Here is a 19,893-nt window from a genome sequence, read left to right on the forward strand (position 1 = left end):
TTAGTGAGGCACAATTGGTATATAAAAACGGCACGGGTTTAATGGATAAAATTTGGTGAGTTTGGACATACGCCTACGGGAGTGAAGCCATGATCACATCCAAGGTAATAGTCATACCCATCACCTCCCTAAGGTTTCCTGGGTCCTTTCTTTTGTTTGTTTTGTTTTTGTTTTGTTTTGTGGTAAGAACACTTCACAGGAGACCTACCCTCCTAGCAAAGGTTCAAGTGCACAGCACAGTATCCTTAACCATGGGCAGGGGTTTCTGGAATTGAAATGAAACAGATAAATCACCCTTTAGCATATCTAACCAAAGAGGAATAAGCATACGCATAAATACTGAGGTGCCCAGGATCTGGACTCCAGGGCACAATCTGGGGCTCTTTTCACATGCCTTTGATTTATTGTCTGATTTTCTGCAAAACGTCCCCTTCCCTTGTTCCTTTCCTCTCTTCCTTCTCTGATCTTCCTCTCTCTGTTCTCATTCATTCACTTTTCCACATTGGGGGTTTTGGGGCATCTACCTTGAATCAGCCCCTGAGCCTGGGGTAGGGAACATAGTGGATAAAACACTCAGTTCCCTGCTCTGGCCACGTTCAATATCTCCTTCCTGGTTGATTGCATGTTGCTATCTCTTTCTTTCCTTGTGCCTAGGCACTAGCATCCCATCCCACCTGTAGGCATTCTTTTCTTTTGTACCCTACACCTGTAGAAACCTCCACATACTCCGGTGCCTTCTCTGACGGTCAGTATTCCATAAACTGCCAGCCCCACGTGAGGCCTCTCTCGGCTGAATTTATGGCTTGGCAAAGCCATTTCATAAAAAATGATTAATGATAATTAACATTTTAACTTCAGGCCATTTAATGGCACCCGACAAAGGGGTCAAGTGAAACTCATGGGTGTCATATGTCAAATGTCACAGTTATGCGATGGGGCCACGCAGTAGCTGAGAAGGAGCCAGGAGAGTGCACGAGGATCCATACCGCCGAGCTTCCCCACCGCCCCTGGGCTGCCCCCCCCCCGCCCCCCACCAGTTAGATCGGCACAGCTTCCACCCCAGATCTGAAGTATTTGTGCTTCAGCTTGAATGTACGTTTGAGAATTCAGTTTGTAACGAATGTAATAATACCAGACTCCCTTCTCCCCTCTCTTCAAAGCACAGCATGCTGCCCATGAAGAAAGTCCACTGATGTCCGGTGCTAAGAGACTTAATTTTCTAAATGTCCCAAGCTGGCTCACCCTACAACTTGCTCGTCACACTCTGAAGTCTCTGAGCTGATGTCCTCAGTGCTTGTTCTTCATGTCCTCATTCAATTTCCTCACCCCAATCCAGGCTCCCCTTTGCTCCCCTCCCACACTCTCTCTTGTTCTCCAAGGGGTGTATGGATCACCCTCCTGCAAGGCCCCTCCTGGTGCCAACCCATTCTCAGGAACTCCCTTTTTGGGGGGCAACCTCATCCACTGCTCTGCCCCAGCCTCATGCCAACAACCATCACCAACAAAAAAATTAGCAGAAAGTGAGAGCAGGCATCCATGCTTTTCAGAACTGAAATCAGAGTCCTGTGAAATAATGAGATGAATGATGGAGGCCTAGACAAGATGGCAGACACCATGCACTAGATCAGGTTCCTGAGGAGGTGGGATCTTGCTGTGGAGATAATAGCTGGGAATAAAAAGGAACACACTCCTGGGTGAGGGAGGAGTCAGTTCCCAAGGAGAAGAAAAGTGTGGTAGTGAAACAAAGCTTTGGTCATGAGTGATTCCACATGCCCAGATTCCATCTTTGGGGAGTGGCTTTTTGCTAAGAGAATTGGGACCTCACAGTGACTATACAGTCCATGTCGTCATTCCAGCAGGGACAAGAACAGTAAGCTGAGGCTGTGTGACACTTCCTGGGAAGATTGCCTGTAGCGGAAGAAGATAATACAGTCATAGACAACATTTATGGAGCACTCATGATAGCCCCTGAGCTAAACACTTAACATCCATCAACCAACTTTGTCCTCACCATCACCCAATGAGCTAAGTGCTAGTTTTTATTCCATTCTGTTGATGAAGAAGTTGAGCCTTGGGGAGCTTATGACACTTCTGTGCCACCACCCGGATACAAAGTGGTGGGGCAGAATGTGAACCCAGCTTTCCACATTCTTCTTTTTTTTCTTTTTTCAAGATTTTTATTTATTTATTCATGAGAGACACACAGAGAGAGGCAGAGACACAGGCAGAGGGAGAAGCAGGCCGGGAGCCCAATGCAGGACTCGATTCCAGGACCCCCGGATCACGCTGTGAGCTGAAGGCAGATGCTCAACCACTGAGCCACCCAGGTGCCCCTATTTCTACATTCTTAATCACACCACTAAGCTGCCTCTTGAATGGCTGAGCATGTCATGGTGACTTTGCAGTGAGGGAAGGGTAGAAATAGAGAGTGGATAGTAAGACCATGTTTCCTTTCAAATGCATTTATTTAAAAATATAAAAGTGAGTCTATTTAAAGAAAACTACCAATTGAAAACAGCACAAGCTCGGATATGACCTGAATCTTGCAGGTAAAATGAAGACTAGCAGAGGCTGTGAAACGCTGAAATGTACATAACAGGCTCCGGGATTGGTGCTGGTAGGGAGCGTGTTTGAGGAGCCATAGGGCAGAATGAAAAATTTTCCAATGTACTAAAAAAAAAAAAAAAACAAAAACCTCCACTGTTAGGCCTAGTAACAGTCCCTTGGTCGGCAGCTTTCTGACCTTGCCTCGAATGTCAATGTCAATAGCTGTTGTCACCAGTCGATGGGCCTCCCTTTTGGTACTTAGAGATTCTCTTTATGCACTTAAAAGGCATCATTAGTACCAAGTGCCTATTAAAGCAGTCTTGCTGTTCAGAATGATTTTCTGAAGCAAATGCAGAGGAAACGTGTTGAGGGTTGAAGTCATTAGCTGTGACCACAGAAGGACTGACCGTGGGCAATGGTGCCATTAATCTTGATAAGGGGAAGTGTGAGCAATTCATAAAATCCACTTGGTGAGGTTTCTCCTTAAATGGACACCCGAGTGAATGACCCCATGTCTTTACTCTAGGTAAGACGTGTCACAAGCGTGAGCTGTGACACGGACGTGGCCTAATGAGGGAGGCAAGTGGTGCTGCTGGGGGTGGGGACAGAAGCAGCCATGCCAGGCTGCATGGGGAGGCAGGGGCGGCTGGGGTTTAGCAGTAGAAGAGGTTGCAGCCGGCACTTGAGGTAATGCTTCCCAGGAACCCCACACAAGACTAATGCTTACATGGCAACTACTTAATCCTCATCACTGTCTGTGGGCAGTCACTATCCTCACTCCCATTTTACAATTGGGGGACCCGAGATCCAGGCAGGTTATGCCACTTGCCCACGCTTACAGAGCTAGTAAATGGCAGAGTTGGGATTCGAACCCAGGTCTTCTGGTTGTAGAGGCTGTGCTCTTACCATGTTGCTGATACAGTTTGATCTTAGAGGATATGTTCTCAGCTTCTCTCTGCCTTCACTTAGGGGACAGCATTGGCTTTGAGGTCACACAGACCTAGATTTGAACACAATTTTACCACTTCCTAGATGTCCGACCTTGAACAAGGGACTTGGCTTACTTTAGACTTAGTTTTCATTTATGGAGGGAAGAGTTGTTATGCAATTATATGGTCAGGCAGGTAACAGGGCTTTGAATATATATGGCATTGTCTTCTTCTTCGCCATCAAGGCTACAGACACTGATTGCCAGGCCAAGACACTGATGGGCGATTATGGGTGGGTGGCAGGATGCCTGCCTCAGCCAGAGCTTCTGTGGCTAAGGGACAGCCCAGGCTGTTGGCCATAGAGTCAGCAGCCTCTTCCCAGTCACTTGCTCCCTAAGTGGCTTCTCCATCTTGGTTTCTGTCTTAGAGTCTGTTATGGACCAAATATTTATTCCCTCCAGAATTCATATAATGACATTCTCAGCCCCAATGGGGCTGTATTTGGAAACAGAGCCTGCGAGGAGATATTGGGGTTAAGTGAGATCATAAGGATAGGGCCCCAATCCAATAGGGCTAGTGCCCTTATAAGAAGAGACAGATACATCACACACGGTCTATCTCCACTAGTGAGAAAACAGAGCTATCTGCATGCCAGCAAGAGAGCCCTCACTAGAACTGAATCAATCAGACCTTGATCTTGGACTTTCCAGCCTCCAGAACTGTGGAAAATTAATGTCTGTTATTTAGGGAATCTGGTTTATCGTATTTTGTTATGGCAGCCCATGATGACTAAGATAGAGCCCCAAGTCCTCATGTTGAGTGGGAGAGAAAAGTCTGGAAATGCATTTAAAACTGTACCTTTGCTGAGGATTCCAATTCCAGTAAAGATGGTGATACATTCTTTGCTACTCTTTCTGTTGAGTGTTAGAATTAATTTCCTCTCCTCTTGACTCTGGGCAAGCTTTAGTGACTTGTTTAACCTTCAAAACACAGTGGAAGTAACCTCTGGGACTTCTGAAAATACGTCATAAGAGACCTGGTGACTTCCACCCAGACCTCCTGGAATACTTGCTCCTGGAGCCTAGCTGCCATGATATGAGGCACCTCAAGCAGCCCTTAGAGACAGTAGAAATCTCCGCAGGTGGTAAAGCCCCAGATCCTCTTTGGAAGTGGCTACTTGAGCTCCAGTCGAGCTGCCTCTTCTAATACCACATGGATCCGCAACAAACCATTCTCACTGAACACTGCCCAAGAAGCAGATCCATCAACAAAATCAATGACTGTTGTTGTTTTGGATTTTATTGGCCTGGGATAGCCCAGGTATGGATATGAAAAATTTAAACAAAACAAAAGACCTCTCTGACTTATTTTATAAACCACAAAGTTTGAGAACTATTGCTCTAGACTCACCACCATTATCATTGTTGGCATCATTGTTCTGGGACAGGTTCTCTAAGACTTTAAAAAAGCTAAATTGGAATTTGGAGACAGTCCCAGGCAATGAGGGAAGTCACCAGTCTCTGATGATCTCCTAATAGTCACCCTTTACACTAATACAGATTAGTTTACCAAAGAGTAGAACGTGTACCACCAGCGTATCAGCAACGCTGGTCACAGCATTAACTAATGCTGGATCTCAGAATGACCCAAACTACTACCCACTTTTCAACTGTCTTTCAATCCTCTGATTACACAAAGATAACAGATAATACATATATAGGATAATAGGTTATCTTTCTACTATCTATCTATCAATCATCTCTATCTATCTATCTATCTATCAATCAATCATCTATCTATCTATCATCTATCTATCTATCTCTGCCCCTGGTTCCTGGCACAGAGCTCTTAAAACCCACATAATTTCTTTAGTGATAAGAACACTAGGAATACCTTTTGTTCTAATATTTGGCCTTTGACCTCAGTTCCTGATACAGAGTTCCTAAATCCCTTGGAATTTCCTGGGTGGTAGGAGTGTCTTTTATTCTAATGAGGTGATTCCTGGTGGGCTCCTGGATGAGGACTGGTCATAATTAGAAGCTTGGGATTTTCAGCCACACCTTCCAATCTCCAGAGACCAGAGACAGGTTAAAAATGGAGTTAATTATCTATCATGCCTATGTGATGAAGCTTCCATAAACATCTCCAAAGTATGGGGTTTGGAGAGCTTCCAGGCAGGTGGACACATCTAGATATAGGCAGGGTGACACACCTTTCCTCCAAGGGGACAGAAGCTCCTTTGCTCTGAACCTCTTACCTCTTCATTACCTCTTCATCTGGCTGTTCATCTGTCTTCTTTGTTACATCCTTTAATAAACTGGTAAACATAAGTGTTTCCATGAGTTCTATGAACTGGTCTAGCAGATCAACTAAACCTGAGAATGGGTTTGTAGGAACCTCTGACCTGTAGTTGTCAGATGTCAGTTGATGTCAGTTGTCAGTTGACCTCAGTTGTCAGATATTGTGGGGAACTCGGGGCCCCACTGCTTGTGACTGGCATCTGAAATGAGAGCAGTCTTGAGGGACTGAGCTCTTAAACTGCAGCACCTGGCACTATCTCTAGGTAGACAGTGTCAGAATTGAGTTAAACAGTAGGACACCCAGCTGGTGTCACAGATTATTGCTTGGTGTGGAGAAGCCTCACACAAAATTGGTGACCAGAAGTGTCAGAAGTGAAGACTGTGAAGGTGGTGAGGGAGTAAAGGAGAAATGCAGGAGGAAACACTGAAATTTTTCCAGCATGGCGCTAGCTTGGCTTTAACACCTCTCCAGCTGTTGGCAGAAATCAGGGAGTTGGTTTGCCACCAACCAAAATTCAAGTAACACTGTTCTAAATCTTTGTTCCTACAGCAACTAAGTGAGAGAACTAAGAGGAATTGTGAAGGAGCCATATGTTTTACGATGACCCCAACTTATCAGGAGAAAGCTGAGTCTCAGAGACTTTTGGTCACTTGCCCAAGGACTCAAGTCATTGTTTCTCATCTCCAACTTAACACTCGGTGAAGAAAATCACACTGATAGTGGAGTCCTCTGCCATATAACTGGAGAATATCTACAGATGCGGAGAAGGGAAGAAGAGACATAGGAGGTAGGAGAAAGAATGTCATGGAGAAGAGCAGGCCTCACTGGTTTAGGAGACATATTTCAGGGGTTATGCGGGGAAAGAAATTGGCTCAAAAAAGGAAGAACTTTCTAATGCCAAGGCTGCAAATAAGTGGCTATGTCAGAAAACGGCAAGAGGCTTACGCCCCTCCATAGGTTCTTTTATTTGCTTAAAATACAGTCTTTCCTTCTTGGTATTGGCTTTTTCCAACTGTGTAGGGATTCTTGATTACATGTTCATGTTTGGGGACAGAATTCTCTTACTCACTAAGGTACAAGTGACTCCTAAAATGCTTCCACCCTGAAATCCTAGTGTCTTCAGACAACTGGCAGAGGCGACTTATTTTCTTAAATGGCCTCTTCCCCCTCCAATCACTACAAGCCTTGAGCTTTGGGATGGTTCTGGGTGGGGAAAGGGGGTGTAGGGGGAACTGAACCGGATGAGGAGATTGAATGTGAATCCAGATTAAATCCGGAGGAAATGTTTACACTTGCTATTGGGATGTGACTTACTCTTGGGCCAGCAGCAGGTACCCTAAGCCCTCATGCTGAGTTTAAGGCTTAGCTACTTAGATGAGAAGCCCATCAAACCACATAGGGTGCTTGTTACAAAGGCAGATCTCCCTGTGTGATTCTTCAACTTTGTGCTGATTCTCCTCCTGGAGATCCATGGCCTACACTTTGCCGAACACTGATCTGGAGTGTCCCAGGGAAATATGGGCAGGGGGAAAGGTGAAGGATGTTCTCAGCCAGGATATGGGAGTGTGCCCAGGAGGCACCAGGGGTCCTTTCCCACCAGACCTTCCTGAGAAGGATGGAGGTCAGCCTGGAGTTCCAGGGGCATGAGATCACAGACTCACAGACATTTGGAGTCGCAAAAACATAGGCTCTCTTTCATAATGGAATAAAGAATCTTGAAATAATAGAATGCGGGGGCCCCTGGCTGGCTCAGACAGGAAAGCATGCAACTCTTGATCTCAGGGTTGTGAGTTCGAGCCCCATACTGGGCGTGGAGCCTACTTTAAAAAAAATAAAGTAATAAAAATATAATAGAATGCATTAGCAGCAGAACTTAGCCATTAAGAATAAGTAGTATTCAGAGTTTGACTTTACTTCATTAGCTAAATAACTAATGTCGAGTTACTTCATTTCTCTGAGCTTCTTTCCTCATTCATGGGATGGGCATACTAGGAAGTACAATATAATGCGTGCTAGCACTGTTGTGACATATAAATGAGTCAGAGCGTGTAAAGGACATGGCATTGAGTCTGACAAATGGTAAGGGCTCCAGATGCTCTTATTATCATTAGCAAGGTCATAGGATCTTAGAGCCAGAAGTGATCATTGAGATTATGGAGTGAGTCCGGTGGCCATGTAGTGACTCCCAGTGGAGAGGGATCAGTAAAGGAAGAACATTCCCTTGGTCCAGCCTCTCCTCTCAACCTAGCCTCCTAGTGCGGTGCTCCCCAGCCGAGGGACGGGGCACTGTCACCATCAAGGAAGTTTGAAGGTCCAGCTCCTAGAGACTGTCCAACCTGGGAATGTCATCTTCCTTTGTTTCCCGATTCCCCTTCGCAGAGCTCACATGCCAGCTGCCTGTGGGCACCAGCGGGCTCAGCTGGGGAGAGGGGGGTTGTGTCCTCCCTCCCCCTGCTCTGGTGTTTAATCAAAACAGTATTCAAAATATGATTCTGGGAGATTATATTGGGAGATTTGCAGGAGGCTGTCAGTGGGGGCAGAGATGGTGGGAACAGATTGCCGGGGGCCCAAGGCTCGGATAATCTCAGGCTCAGATGTACCTTTCTCAGGCCTTCACCCTTACTCCTGGGTGCTCACCACCAGTGCTGGCACAGACACTGCACCAGGATAGAGAGCTAGAGGGATGCCTGTATATTACAGCTGGGGGACCTGATAGGGGAAGGGGGGCTTGTCCACAGCTACAGCAAAGCAGTCATGGCACTGAGACACTCCAGCTCTTTCCTGGGATTCCAGCCACTCTTTTCTACCCTTTCTATACCATATCCAGCCAAGATCTAGGGCTAGTTCTGGGACAACCCTGGGCTGCAGGCTCCTGCTCTGGGTTGGGAGAGGTGAGGAGCAGCTAGGTCTCATAGACAGGGGCTGGGGAGACAACTTCCTGAGATCCTGGTTGGGAGGGGAGGCAGATCCAGGTGAGCCTCCTCTCCAGGGATTCACTGTTCTATAAAAGGCTGGACCGCAGGAGGCAGAGTGTAGGTCAGAACTCTGGTCTCCCCCAGGGGCAGCTTGCGCTCTCTGGATCAGCCACGTGACCTGGGGCTTGGGTGCATCATTGCTCTCTGGTTTTCAGGGTGGACTCCAGGTGCAGACTCAGTGTGGTGCTAAGGGTCCCTCTCCCTTCCACCAAATGGGTAGCTGGAGCCCCCCTCCTAGCCAGAGGCCCTCTGAAGGTGCCTCTGTGGACTCTGCAGCCTCTGGAGGGGTCTACCTGGTCCCCCAGGAGGGGGTGGGGTCGAGAGCGCCTAGAAAGAAACCTCCAGCTAATGCTCTTTATTACAAGCGTTAATCCTGCAAAGCCGACTGGAAATAATGTTTATCTTTTCGCAGTTTAATTTCCCGGACCCTAAGCCGCGGGTCAGTGTGGGCGACTGGAGGTCCCCGGGGAGCTGGGGGTAGGAGCAGCTGTTGCCTAGAAGAAAACCTAAAGCAGGGAAGGCATCACCCAGGGGAAGCGAGGGAAAGGAGCTCTGGACCCCGAGTGGAGAGCTGGGGTCCCTCTCCTCTGTGGATCCTTTGTGACCCTGAATCAGTCTTCTGCCCTTCAGGTTGGCCTCAGTTTCCTCATCAGAGGAAGAGGTTTCTATTTTGTAATTCGTGATCTCTAAAGCCCCTTCTGACCCCGTCATTCTATAAAAAAGAAGACTGGGTGGAGACGGGAGGTGGCCGGCCCCTCGTTCCCCCCGCAGTCTTTCCAACTACTCTTTCTCTGCAGCCTCCAAGGGGTCTTACAATCTCCCACGAGGAGGTGAGAACAGGGCCCTTGCTGCCCCCAACATCAGTGCCAGCCGTCACCCGGTCTGGGCAGCCCGAGCTGGAGCCCAGCGGTGGAGACGCAGGTCCCCAGGGATCCGGTCTGTGGGTGCACATCCTGGCTGTTCTTCGGCCTTGCCACCCGCATCAGCTCTCCACAGCTCCCCTCTAGAGCCCCAGCTTGGGTTCACCTCCCTCTCTCCCCACAAGCAGCGGCCAGGTTGCTCTCTGGCTCAAGCCGAGGCCAGCAGCCCGGGGGCGCGAACTCAGGCCAGGCGCGGGCTCTCCATCCCCTCTCCCCCAGCCCTGCTCCAGACGCTGCTCGTTGCGGGGGCGCCAAGTCCCCTTCCCCGCCCTTCAGCTCCCATTGGTTGGCCTGTACCGGAAGTGATTGCTGACACTGGATTAAATGGAAAGAATGCCCCCACTTGCCTCTTAGGGACCCAGCAAGCTGCCACGCTTTGCCATTTTGTCCAAGGGGAAGTGCGCGGGGATCCCGGCTGGATGCCAAGGGATGGTCAAGATGATCCCCATCGCCCCTCTCCCAGTAAACTAAAACCCAAGTAGTAGCTCGGAAACAAATGCAGCGTCCAAAAACCTCCGCTGCTCCTCCACCTCCAGCCTCACCGTTTGCGCCCCTCTCCTCCACTGCACAGAATCCGCCAGGCGGCACCGGCTCCAGGAGTTGCATTATGCGCGGAGACCTTGGCCGAAACCTGGCCAGTTGGGCTCCCTGCTGTGAAAGGGCCTGAGGTTTTGCAGCTTACACCGCCCTGTCCCTGGAATCCCTGTTTGCATCCCAGCTTCCCCTCCACCCCAGCCTCTCCGAGCGCCCCGGGCACAGACACACCACACAGGTGGGGTTCGGTTTGATTATTTTTGAGGACACAAGGAATGGGGACGAAGGTGGTCCTGAGGGGCTGGGTCAGCGTTGAAGTTACACAGTGAAAGGGGGCGGGGTGGGGGTGAGCAGGGGAAGGAGATGCTGCAGACCCTGTATCAAGAGGAGGGAGGGAGACTTGGTGTACCCAGTGGGTGCACTGGGCAGACTCGCCCAGCCTTCCCCATGGCCTTCCCCAAGGTGCCCCACCGCCACCTCCTCCAGAGGGTCTGAGGAGCCCACGTCCGCCTGCCACTCCCAGCTCTGCGTGCAAGAAGAGCCTGTATAAGGGTATCTGTGTGTTTGTCTCTTAGATGAAGTGAGAGTCCCCAGTTCCTGGCAAGGTCTCCCAGCTTCAGAGCATGGAGGTGAGTTCGAAAAGTAGGGCTTATTTCCAAGATTCTTCTGCAAATCGCAGCCATTGCGCTAACCTGCTGAGAGAGGAAAGGTTGATTAAAACCCGAAGGGCCACTTGGTGGCGATTTCTAGGAAATCGGAGGTTGAGGGCGGCTTATCCAAAGGCAATCCAAGGTCTAGAAGCGATTTGCTTGCCAGAAGCAACTTTCGGACCCCGTTATGTGTAAATTCAAATAACAGTGTAACCCAATTTTCTCAGCCAGTAGCTAATCCTGAGAGAAATTACTACAAAGAGTAGAATCTGACAGTAATTGCTGGAGGCTGCCTGATGCTTGGGGGACGTCCCTTTGTGGGACAATTCCCTTCCACCAGGCACAGCTGATTGGCAGTCACAGCCTGCTGGGGGTGAAGTCTGTGGGGTGAGTGCTCTCCAGGGACAGCACCAAGCCTGGGCGACATTCCCCAGGGGTTTTAGTGGGCTGCAGGCAGGGCTGCCAGCTGGACTTGAGCACTGGCCTTAAACCAATTGAATGTATCTGGCCCGTCCCCTCAGATTCCTTGGAAAGCCCTGGTTCCTACCCAGCCCTAGCAAACTCTTGGTACAAGCATGCCGGGGGCCAGCTGGCCTCCTCCGAAAGGCAGGCAGGCGACAAGGGTGTCTGTGCCAGAAGATCATAGGTGGTGCCCACCTGGCCCATTTGGTAGAACACAGGGCACCAGTGCAGAGAGCTGGTTGTCCATCTTTTCCATGACTTTCTGAGTGATCCTAGATAAGTTACTGCCTCACCCTGAGCTTATGACTATCATTTGGTTTTGAAAGGAGGGGAGACTAGGACTTTTGTTTCTAAGCTGCCGTTTGGTGGGATGCTGTGGGACAATCCCGCTCCGGGTCTGAACGGGGCATGCCCGAGAGGCTGAGACGCCGTGCGCTGGCTGGGTGGCACAGTGAACAGGTGTCTTGGGGACAGACACCGCCGGCGCCGCCTGGGACCCACTACCTTCTGCTCCAGACGGGTACTGGCAGTGCACTGCAGGCTCCCTCCGCCGCGGGCACGGCGCACAGTTCATCGGCAGCCCCGGCAGGGCAAACGGGCGGTTTCCAAAGGCTTTGGCTACGCGGGAAGACGCTTCCAACCCGGAGTCTCTGGGGACCGCGGGTCGGCCGCCCGCACCCGGGGGCTGTCCTGGAATCAGACGGCAATCAGGACTTCGTGGCCTGGGAGGGGCCGGGGTCGCACCTTCGACCGCGCCGGGGGCCGCGGTGTGCGCCAGAGACCAGATGCGCGGTTTCTCGCTGCAGGGGTAGTGCATGGTCATCGTGGGGCCCCCCGGCTCGGCCCGCAGGAAGTCAGCTTCTCCGGACCCGGGGGGCTCACGGAAAGAAAAGGTGCGCGCCGCCAGGCCGCACTCTCCGCGCTGCAGCCGGGCCTCCCGAGCGGCCGCGCACGGCGCCCGCAGCGACTGCGAGTCTTTGTGGAGCTCGGCCAGCCTGTCCGCAGCTGCGGCCACTGCCTCCTCTTCGTCGGCCTCCTCCTCCTCTTCTTCCTCCAGGTCTTCCAGGTCACTCAGCCGGAGCCCTGGAGCCTCCTGGCTTGCAGTAACATCTGCAGGAAATGAGGAAATCAGGAGCGGGTGAGAAAAGCCCCAGGCCCCAAGGGAAATCCGCCGGAGTGCCTATCCCTGAGAAGCTTTTAGCAAGATGGCTCAGCACTTAGGGCATTCTTGGAGTTATTCGCCAGGCTGGCCGAAACCTTCTCTTCCAGTTGTCCCAGGGCCCCCGCAGGCTGCCCCAGGGACAGAATTTAGGTCCCAGCCCTGCCCCCACTCCTTAGAAGTCTCCTCCTTTCTGGTGGAAAGAAACCACCACCTTTTCATCGCCCAAGACCTGGATCTCACTTTCTCCACTGCAAAGCAAACCGACACCCAAGGGGGCATTTCCCAAACCCCCCACCCCACTTTGACATCCATAGGTAGCGGGTGTGTATTATTTAATTCAGCAAATATTTACTGAGTGCCATCGATGTGCCAGACATCATTAGGCATTTAGGCATTAAGAATTTAGAGAATTCAGCAGCGAGACAGACACTTTCCTGTGGAGCTGCTGTTTAAGAGGTAGACAGATCCCAAGTACCTTCTCATAGTGGTAAGTATGGCAAACGAAATACAACAGGCGGGAGCTAAGTTAGCTTGGGTGGCCAGAAAAGACTTTTTCCAGCCCACACCTTAGAAGTCAAGATGTCAGTTATGTAGGGAATTACAGGCAGAGGGAACTGTGCAGGCCAAGGCCCAGATGACTGCCCATTTGGGGAGGGAAGAAGGAGGGGGAGAGAGGAGGGGAGAGGGTGGGGTACAAGTGCAAGGGTAAGTAAGGGAGTGCCACTTTAGTTAGCTGTTCCACAAGGCAGCTGCAAAAGTGCAACCCAATAGATGGCTGGAAAATCCCCAAGGTGGGGTGATGAGCATTTCTGATACCTTTGGTGTCACCATTCAGACAGCCCAGGGGCTCCTCTGCTCCACTCTCAGCCTTCCTCTCCTCTCCACCTTTGTTCTTGGGCGCCCAAGTCATCTTGTTCTCCTTCTTGAGGCGCCGGCGCGCGTTGGCGAACCAGGTGGACACCTGGGTGAGGGTCATCTTGGTGATGATGGCCAGCATGATCTTCTCGCCCTTGGTGGGGTAGGGGTTCTTGCGGTGCTCATTCAGCCAGGCCTTGAGGGTGCTGGTGGTCTCCCGGGTGGCATTTTTCCGGCGGCCAGTGCCACTCAACTCCACTGCTCCATACCTGGGGGGAGAACCTGGCTCACAGTTCTGGGTCTGAGAACCTGGGGCTGCAGGCAGGAGATGGTCTGAGGCCTGGAAATGAGGTTCAGCGCTCCTCCCTCCTCATGCCCTTCCCCCTTCCCAGGCTCTTCCCAGATGGTTCCTAAGGCAGGGGAGGGGAGAGGACTTGGAATGCCAGCTACCAGTGCACCCTGTGCCTTACCGATCATACTGGTACTGCCCCAGAGTCGGCTCGTAGGGATAATAGGCTCCTGGTTGCGCCAGGCCAGGTGTAAAGTTCCCAGCAGCCTCTTTAAACTCATACTGTGGATTCTGGTGGGGGTGGGGTGGGAAGAGAGAATTCAAGACTGCATTTGGGGAAGATGCTGGGAGGTATCACAGCTAAGGGTGTGAACCCTGGAATAAAAGTCTCCTTCAGATCCCAGTACCACCACTCCCACTGGCTATGTGATTTTGGGCACAGTTGTTTAACTGCTCTATGGCTCGGTTTCCCTTTGGTAGCTGGGAATAACAGTAGTACCTATAGGGTACTGAAGAAGACCAGCTGGCAGACTTATTGGTGTAAACAGTAATTAAGTATTAGCTCTTACCAGTGCCCTTACTACCTGTGACTCCTCCCAAACCCCATCCCCACCTGCTGGCGAACTTCACTGCCTTACTCTCCTTGCAGAGCTATTCCCTGACCCTTTGGATCTCTGTGACTTTGGACAAGGGATTTGAACCCCTCTGCATCTCAATGTCCTCAGCTGTAAACGGAGACTTGCCTACCTCACAGAATTAATAGAAGCCCAAATGTTTTCTAATCAGAATGGAGATCTGCAAAGTGTAAAATGCCATAGGATGTGCTCCCCCTTCCCCACTATACACAGTCCTACCCATTTCCTTTCCTGAGAGTTTTTCTTCCTTCCTAGGTCTTCCCTGGAGATGTCAGAGTAGATGTCACCGCTGCTGCGTTCTTGCCCCCAGGCCAGATGGGTTCTGGCTCCCACACCCAGGCCCCCTCCGGTGTACTCACCAGCGCCCCGTACAGCGCGGGGGGCTCTGGGCTGTAGGGCAGGTAGCCTGGGTAGCTCTGGGCAGCTGCCGCGGCGTAGGGGGCTCCATAGATGCCCAAGGCGGCACCCAGCTCGGGCCGCGCACTGCCCAGCAGCCGGCTCTCGTAGGATGCACAGCAGAGAGCCGCCGCCGGGGTGGAGCCTGGGGCCACATCTGGGACGGAGCGCGGGGCGGATTCGCAGCAAGTGGCGCTGGAACTTGCCGACACCAGAAACTGTGGGGGGCGAGAGAGGTGCGCGGCCGATCACTCCCTTATTCCACATTAACTAAATGCCACCGTGTGCGGAGCATTCGGCCGGGGTGGGAATTATCTGAAGACGCAATTTATCCAAACTGCCCTTACAGACACTCCTAAAACGCTGCTAAGGCTCCAGAGTCCCAGGGGTGCAGGCGACGGGAACGTTCTGAGAAGCGAATTACAGGAGCCCAACTCCCCGTTTTGCCGCCGACCCCTCCTCCCGCCCTCCCATCACAGGATCCTACAAAGGCAGAACTAGAAGTTAGCCACAGAGACCACCATCACGTCTCACTCCTGCTCCCATTTTATAGATGGGGAATGAGGACCAGGGAGACTTGTCCCAGATCACAAGGCGGGCTCAGAGGTCAAACTGGAACCAGACCCCACAGTCTGGGCAGAAACTGGAGATCGTGGTGGGTGCCCCCAGAATTTCCCCCAGGAAACCTTTGTCACTGCACAACCAGACCACCCACCCTAATCTGGAAAAAAAAAAAAATCGAAGGTACCGGAAGCAGAGAGCTTGGACCCACTCAAAGAAGGGAGAGAGGATAAGAGCGGAAGTCCACATGCAAACAACTGGAAAACGGTGAGGCGGACTCTCGGGGTCACCTCGGATATTTGTACAATAAGGCGGCCTGTTTGGAAGATCTTGAGATCCCACCCATCTCGCCGAGCGCTCGGTCGGTGCCCAAGTTTCGGGTCTCAGGATTTTCCAGCTTGCCCTGGGGGAGTGGAATGTTCTCGGCAGCGGTTTGGGGGTGTCGGAGGGGTCTGTGGTCCATCGTACCTGCTCGGTCTGGCTTCCCCAGAGACTCGTGCGAAAGGAGGGCGCTGAGCCGCGGGCGCGTGCCCTGGGCACCCCCGCCCGGGCGGCTCTTCCCCCACCCCCCGGAGGCACTTCTTACCTGGGAAGCGCTGCCGTACGGGTGTCCAAAGTGCGGGAAGGACATGGTGGCTGTCCCTGGACCGCCTCCTCCTCCTCCTGCGAGTTCCCGCCTCAGCCCCGCGGTTCTGCGCCCCCGGCCGAGCGCCGCCTCGGTTCCTCACGCCGCTGCGGGTGCCCCGCGCGGGGTCCTCCGCCCGCTTGGCGCGGCTGGAGGCAGAGCCGGGGGCAGTCCCGCTGCCGAGCCCTGCGCTCCAGAAGGCGCCCCTCCGGCCCGCGTGGTCCGGAAGACAGAAGGGCCCATGGATGGGCAAGGAAAGGGAGAGGACGCGGGTTCCCAAAGTCGCGCGGTGGCGAGGCAAGGTGCGGCGCGGCGCGGGGCTGTGCGGCTCCCGAGGTGTCCCAGCCCAAGGTGGCCAGAGGCTCGATGTGACGTCACGGTAATCCCGGGCCGCCAGGCGGGCCCCCGGCCCCCGGGGCCCCGGGCCACCAGGCGTGCCAAGCGCAGCCAGCCCGTGCGCGCGCGCGCACTCTCACCCACACTCAGACTTGTTCCGGGAGGTTTATGCAGCTGGCGAGGAACGTCAAAGACCCCGACCCTCTCTGCTGGGCGCCGGATCCTACCCCTTTTCGCCTTAAGCTCACGCGCGCGCGCGCACATACAACCTCTCCAAATTACCCGGGAGAAGTAGGAGAAACGCCTTCCTCTGCGCCGCGCAGGCCCCGGGCGCAGCTCGTTTACCTCCTCCCCTGCGGCCCGGAGGAGGAGAGAAGCGAGCAGGGCCGCGGGGGGGGGGGGGGGGGAGAATACAAAAGGAGAGATGGGAGGAAAAAGAGGAGAAAAGTGGGGGAGAAAGGCAAGAAGGAGAAGGAGGAGGGGAGAGGAGCGAGATGAGGAGTCGGAGCGAACGGGCGCGGGGGAGGGGAGGGAGCCGGGGTGGGCGCAGGCTGGGCGGAGGCTGAACACTGGCAGGTGGAGGAGCGCGGCGGCTCGGGGGACAAGCCTGCGGCCCGGCTCCCCCGCCCCTCCGCCGCCGGAAAGTTTGTTCCCGCCACAGGCCCCGCGCTCGTTGGGGCCGCGGCTGGCCAGCGTCGGAGGGTCCCCTGGCCCGCCCGTCTTTGTCCCCCGGAATCTGGCCCTCCGCCCCCGCGTCCCCAGGACTCTGGCTAGATCCAGGCTGCCCGCGCCCCGGCCTCGGCCAGGGTCTCGACCCCGGGGCGTCTCCGCCGCCTTCGGGCGCTGGGACGGGCCGGGTAGCGCCCCCTCGAGGCCAAGGTTCAGCTCCCCTCGGAACCCGCCGGGCAGCGCGCTCGGTCTGGCCCGGCCCTCGGCAGGCGGCGGGGGACGCCCCTCGGCATGTCCTCCCGAGGCGAGGCGTGGCTGCCCCCCGCGCCCCGGCCGCCGCGTCCACGCGGGAGCGGGGGAGCCACGGCGAGGCGCCGGCACGAGCTGCAGCCGCCGCGCTCCGCTGGGGGTGGCGCTGGCGAGCCGCGGTTCAGCGCGCCGGGACGGCGGCCCGTGCCCCGCGCTCCGCCGCGACGCCGCCGGGCTGGGCCCGGCCATCTGACCGCCCCCCTCGGTCCCCGGGGTCCGCCCAGGGGCGCTGGCGCGCTGGGGGCTCGCGTGTGCCGGGAGGGGGGCTAGTGTGCGCGCGGCAGAGTCCGCGCACCCGAAGGCTCAGTCCCCAGGCCCGAGCCTGCCCATCGAGGGCCGCCGGGCCGCGACGTGGGGGCGGAGGGGGGCGTCCAGTCTAGCAGGGGGAGGTCTGCGGGGGATGCTGTCGGTATCCGCGTGGAACGACGGCCAGAAACCTCCGAAGGTCTGGCCTCTCACGCACAGGGTCAGGGCCCTGTACAGTTCACAAAACGCACTCCCAGGCCCTCGCTGCACCTTCCCGGAGGAACCCTTGGCCCAAGGGCCCAGTCGCCTTTTCTAGTGTGAACGCAGAGCGCGGGGCCCAGAAGTCAGGCCCGGGTCTCCGCCCTGCGTTCTTGCGAGGCGAGGAGGAAGCCCAGCAACGAGGCACGGTCTAGGGCCCTGGCCCCATCCCTGGCCGCCGAGTTTCCCCCTGGAACCTCGCAGAGGGAACCGTAGGCCCGGAGCCGGCTGCCCCTTGGAAGGGAGCACAGTGGTTCCTCCCCCGCACCCCCCCGCACCCCCCCACCCCCAGTACACACTGTGCAGAAGGAGCCAGGCCCTACAGACGCCGCAAACCGCACACGATTATTGATACGAGGACAGCCTTCATTCTAAATACTGAGGGACCCAGGGAGGCTTCCTGGCTGCTGCTGCTGAGTATCGTTACCTTGGAGAAACCTTGCGTTCAACCCGGGGAAACTCCCAGTTAGAAAAAGAATTACAGTTATCGCTGGATTGATTTAGTGATAAAAAAAGTCCCCGTAATAGATAGATCCCTTGATTTTTCGAAATGCACTTTGGAGCTCTCCACACATTTGCAGCTTGGGTATATCTAAGCTTTCTTTCTTTCTTTTTTTTTTTTTTAAGTAAGAATTGGAGAGAATTCATTAAATTAGTCCCTTGGGGAAGATTACTGCTAATTAATTAATTGCAAACATTTCCAGAGGGAAAGTATGTCAATTGTAAAGTAATAAAATTAGGTAGTTGAAATACTTACTCAGCAACTTTGATTGCCCATTCGTTCCCAAGCAGATTTTTTTTTTTTTTTTTTTTTTTATGACAGAAAAATGGGATAGTGGTGAAGAAAAAGCATTAGTTCTGTCCCCTGGCGATCTGGTTGCAAAGGAGAAGCTACCATATAGAATGTATTGATTTTTCGCTGATTTATAAGACCTCTGCGGTATCAATGCTGTGTGCAGGCCCTCCAGGCCTACCTCTTGTCTTTGCTCTCTAGGATTAGAGAAAAGGCAACAAGATTTTTCAAGAGGAAAAAAAAGAGAGAGAGAGGAAATGCAGCGGTGAAGGAAATTGGAATGTAGGGCTATGAAGGTTCCTGGGTGTTTTTCTTCTTATGTGGAAAAGAAAAACAAACAAAAGAGCAGGTTTTATGTGAAGGCACCTTTCTGTTGTCTTCAAAGTTACTTTATAGTAACTGAGTGTCTTAGGGAGGAAGGCTGCCACTTGCAGGCGTGGGAGACTTTGGTTTCTTATTTCTTTCTCAGGGAGTTGCTAGACCCACAGCAAACCTACCTGGTGCCCCTGGGGTTTGATTGTGACCCCTTGGAGCATTAAGTGGGGTTCCCTAAAAGCAATTCTTATGAAGTGTGTCCTCTTCCCATTATTTTCAGAGCCTCATAACAAAACAGAGCCAGTGGGTTAAACCGGTATGAACCTTTGTCTGGCAGAGACCTCAGGTAAAAAAGAAGTCTTTCTTGGAAAAGGTTGATTCAGGGAAGCAGCCACGGAATCCGTTCTCATCCTCGTGACTGTGGATAGGCACTCATTTGGCAGCTGAAGGCTCTGGCTTTTCATTGCTTTGTTTAGCACTGATTAATTTAGTTTTGGGAAAAATGCCCAATTGTGTGTGTGTGTCCACATAGAATTTTACTGAAGCAAGTAGACAAACTTATGAAATGCAGATCTTTCCAGTTATGTTTGAGAGTCATTCCGCGCAAAGTGTTTTATACAAATGGTACAGATCCTTTTGTTGTATTATGCAACATGCCCTGAAATTTCCTCTAGCTGCTCATTAAAACAAATATGAATAAAGTAAATAGTCAAAGGCCTATTTGGATTATGGAGAGTACTCATCCATGTTGTTTATTTGAAGTTCATGTTGCCTTGCTTTAAATTCATTGATGGTCTTAAGCAGGCAGGGTAAAGGATGTACCTTTGAGCAAGAAACAGACTCTTAATTGTAAAGAACAAACTGGTGGGTACCAGGGGAGAGGTGGGGGGGGCGGACGGGGGAATAGGTGATGGGGATGAAGGAGTGCACTTGTCATCACGAGCACAAGGTGATATACGCAAGTGTTGAATCTCTATATTGTACACCTAAAACTAATATTGTATGTAACACTCTATGTTAACTAACTGGAATTCAAATAAAAACTTAAAAAAAAAGGGGGGGGGATAGGGATACATCTTTGACAATAAACTTGAATCCAGCACACACACAGGAATCATATTGTATT

At 52.7% G+C, this 19,893-nt stretch overlaps 1 protein-coding gene and 1 long non-coding RNA gene across 3 annotated transcripts; one reads left to right on the forward strand and one right to left on the reverse strand.

Annotated features, from left to right (window-relative positions):
• Positions 1 to 3,149: 3,149 nt before the first annotated feature.
• Positions 3,150 to 6,775, forward strand: LOC144314359 (uncharacterized). Its single transcript, XR_013380189.1, has 2 exons — positions 3,150 to 3,234; positions 6,327 to 6,775. It is a non-coding gene; the product is annotated as an uncharacterized LOC144314359 (long non-coding RNA).
• A 3,685-nt stretch (positions 6,776 to 10,460) lies between these two features.
• On the reverse strand, positions 10,461 to 16,006 carry IRX6 (iroquois homeobox 6). 2 transcript variants are annotated; one of them, XM_077898390.1, is made up of 6 exons: positions 15,803 to 16,006; positions 14,619 to 14,873; positions 13,806 to 13,915; positions 13,297 to 13,604; positions 11,823 to 12,428; positions 10,461 to 10,898 (listed from the first exon to the last, which is right to left on the reverse strand). In XM_077898390.1, exons 1-6 carry the CDS (start codon positions 15,845 to 15,847, stop codon positions 10,894 to 10,896), a joined length of 1,329 nt encoding a protein of 442 aa, XP_077754516.1. In that variant the 5' UTR covers positions 15,848 to 16,006; the 3' UTR covers positions 10,461 to 10,893. The 2 variants fall into 2 exon arrangements, with proteins under 2 accessions (XP_077754516.1, XP_077754515.1); XM_077898389.1 differs by having other exon boundaries at positions 10,461 to 10,901.
• Between the last annotated feature and the right edge of the window lie 3,887 nt (positions 16,007 to 19,893).

The sequence above is a fragment of the Canis aureus genome, chromosome 5, assembly GCF_053574225.1.
Source record: "Canis aureus isolate CA01 chromosome 5, VMU_Caureus_v.1.0, whole genome shotgun sequence".
Taxonomy (NCBI): domain Eukaryota; kingdom Metazoa; phylum Chordata; class Mammalia; order Carnivora; family Canidae; genus Canis; species Canis aureus.

Coding starts and splice junctions, on each gene's coding strand:
- IRX6 (XM_077898389.1), bottom strand. CDS start 15,847: ATGTCCTTCCCGCACTTTGGACACCCGTACGGCAGCGCTTCCCAG. Junction 14,874..15,802: donor CGTACGGCAGCGCTTCCCAG/GTAAGAAGTGCC, acceptor CGCCCCCCACAG/TTTCTGGTGTCGGCAAGTTC. Junction 12,429..13,296: donor TCTGAATGGTGACACCAAAG/GTATCAGAAATG, acceptor CATTTCCTGCAG/ATGTTACTGCAAGCCAGGAG.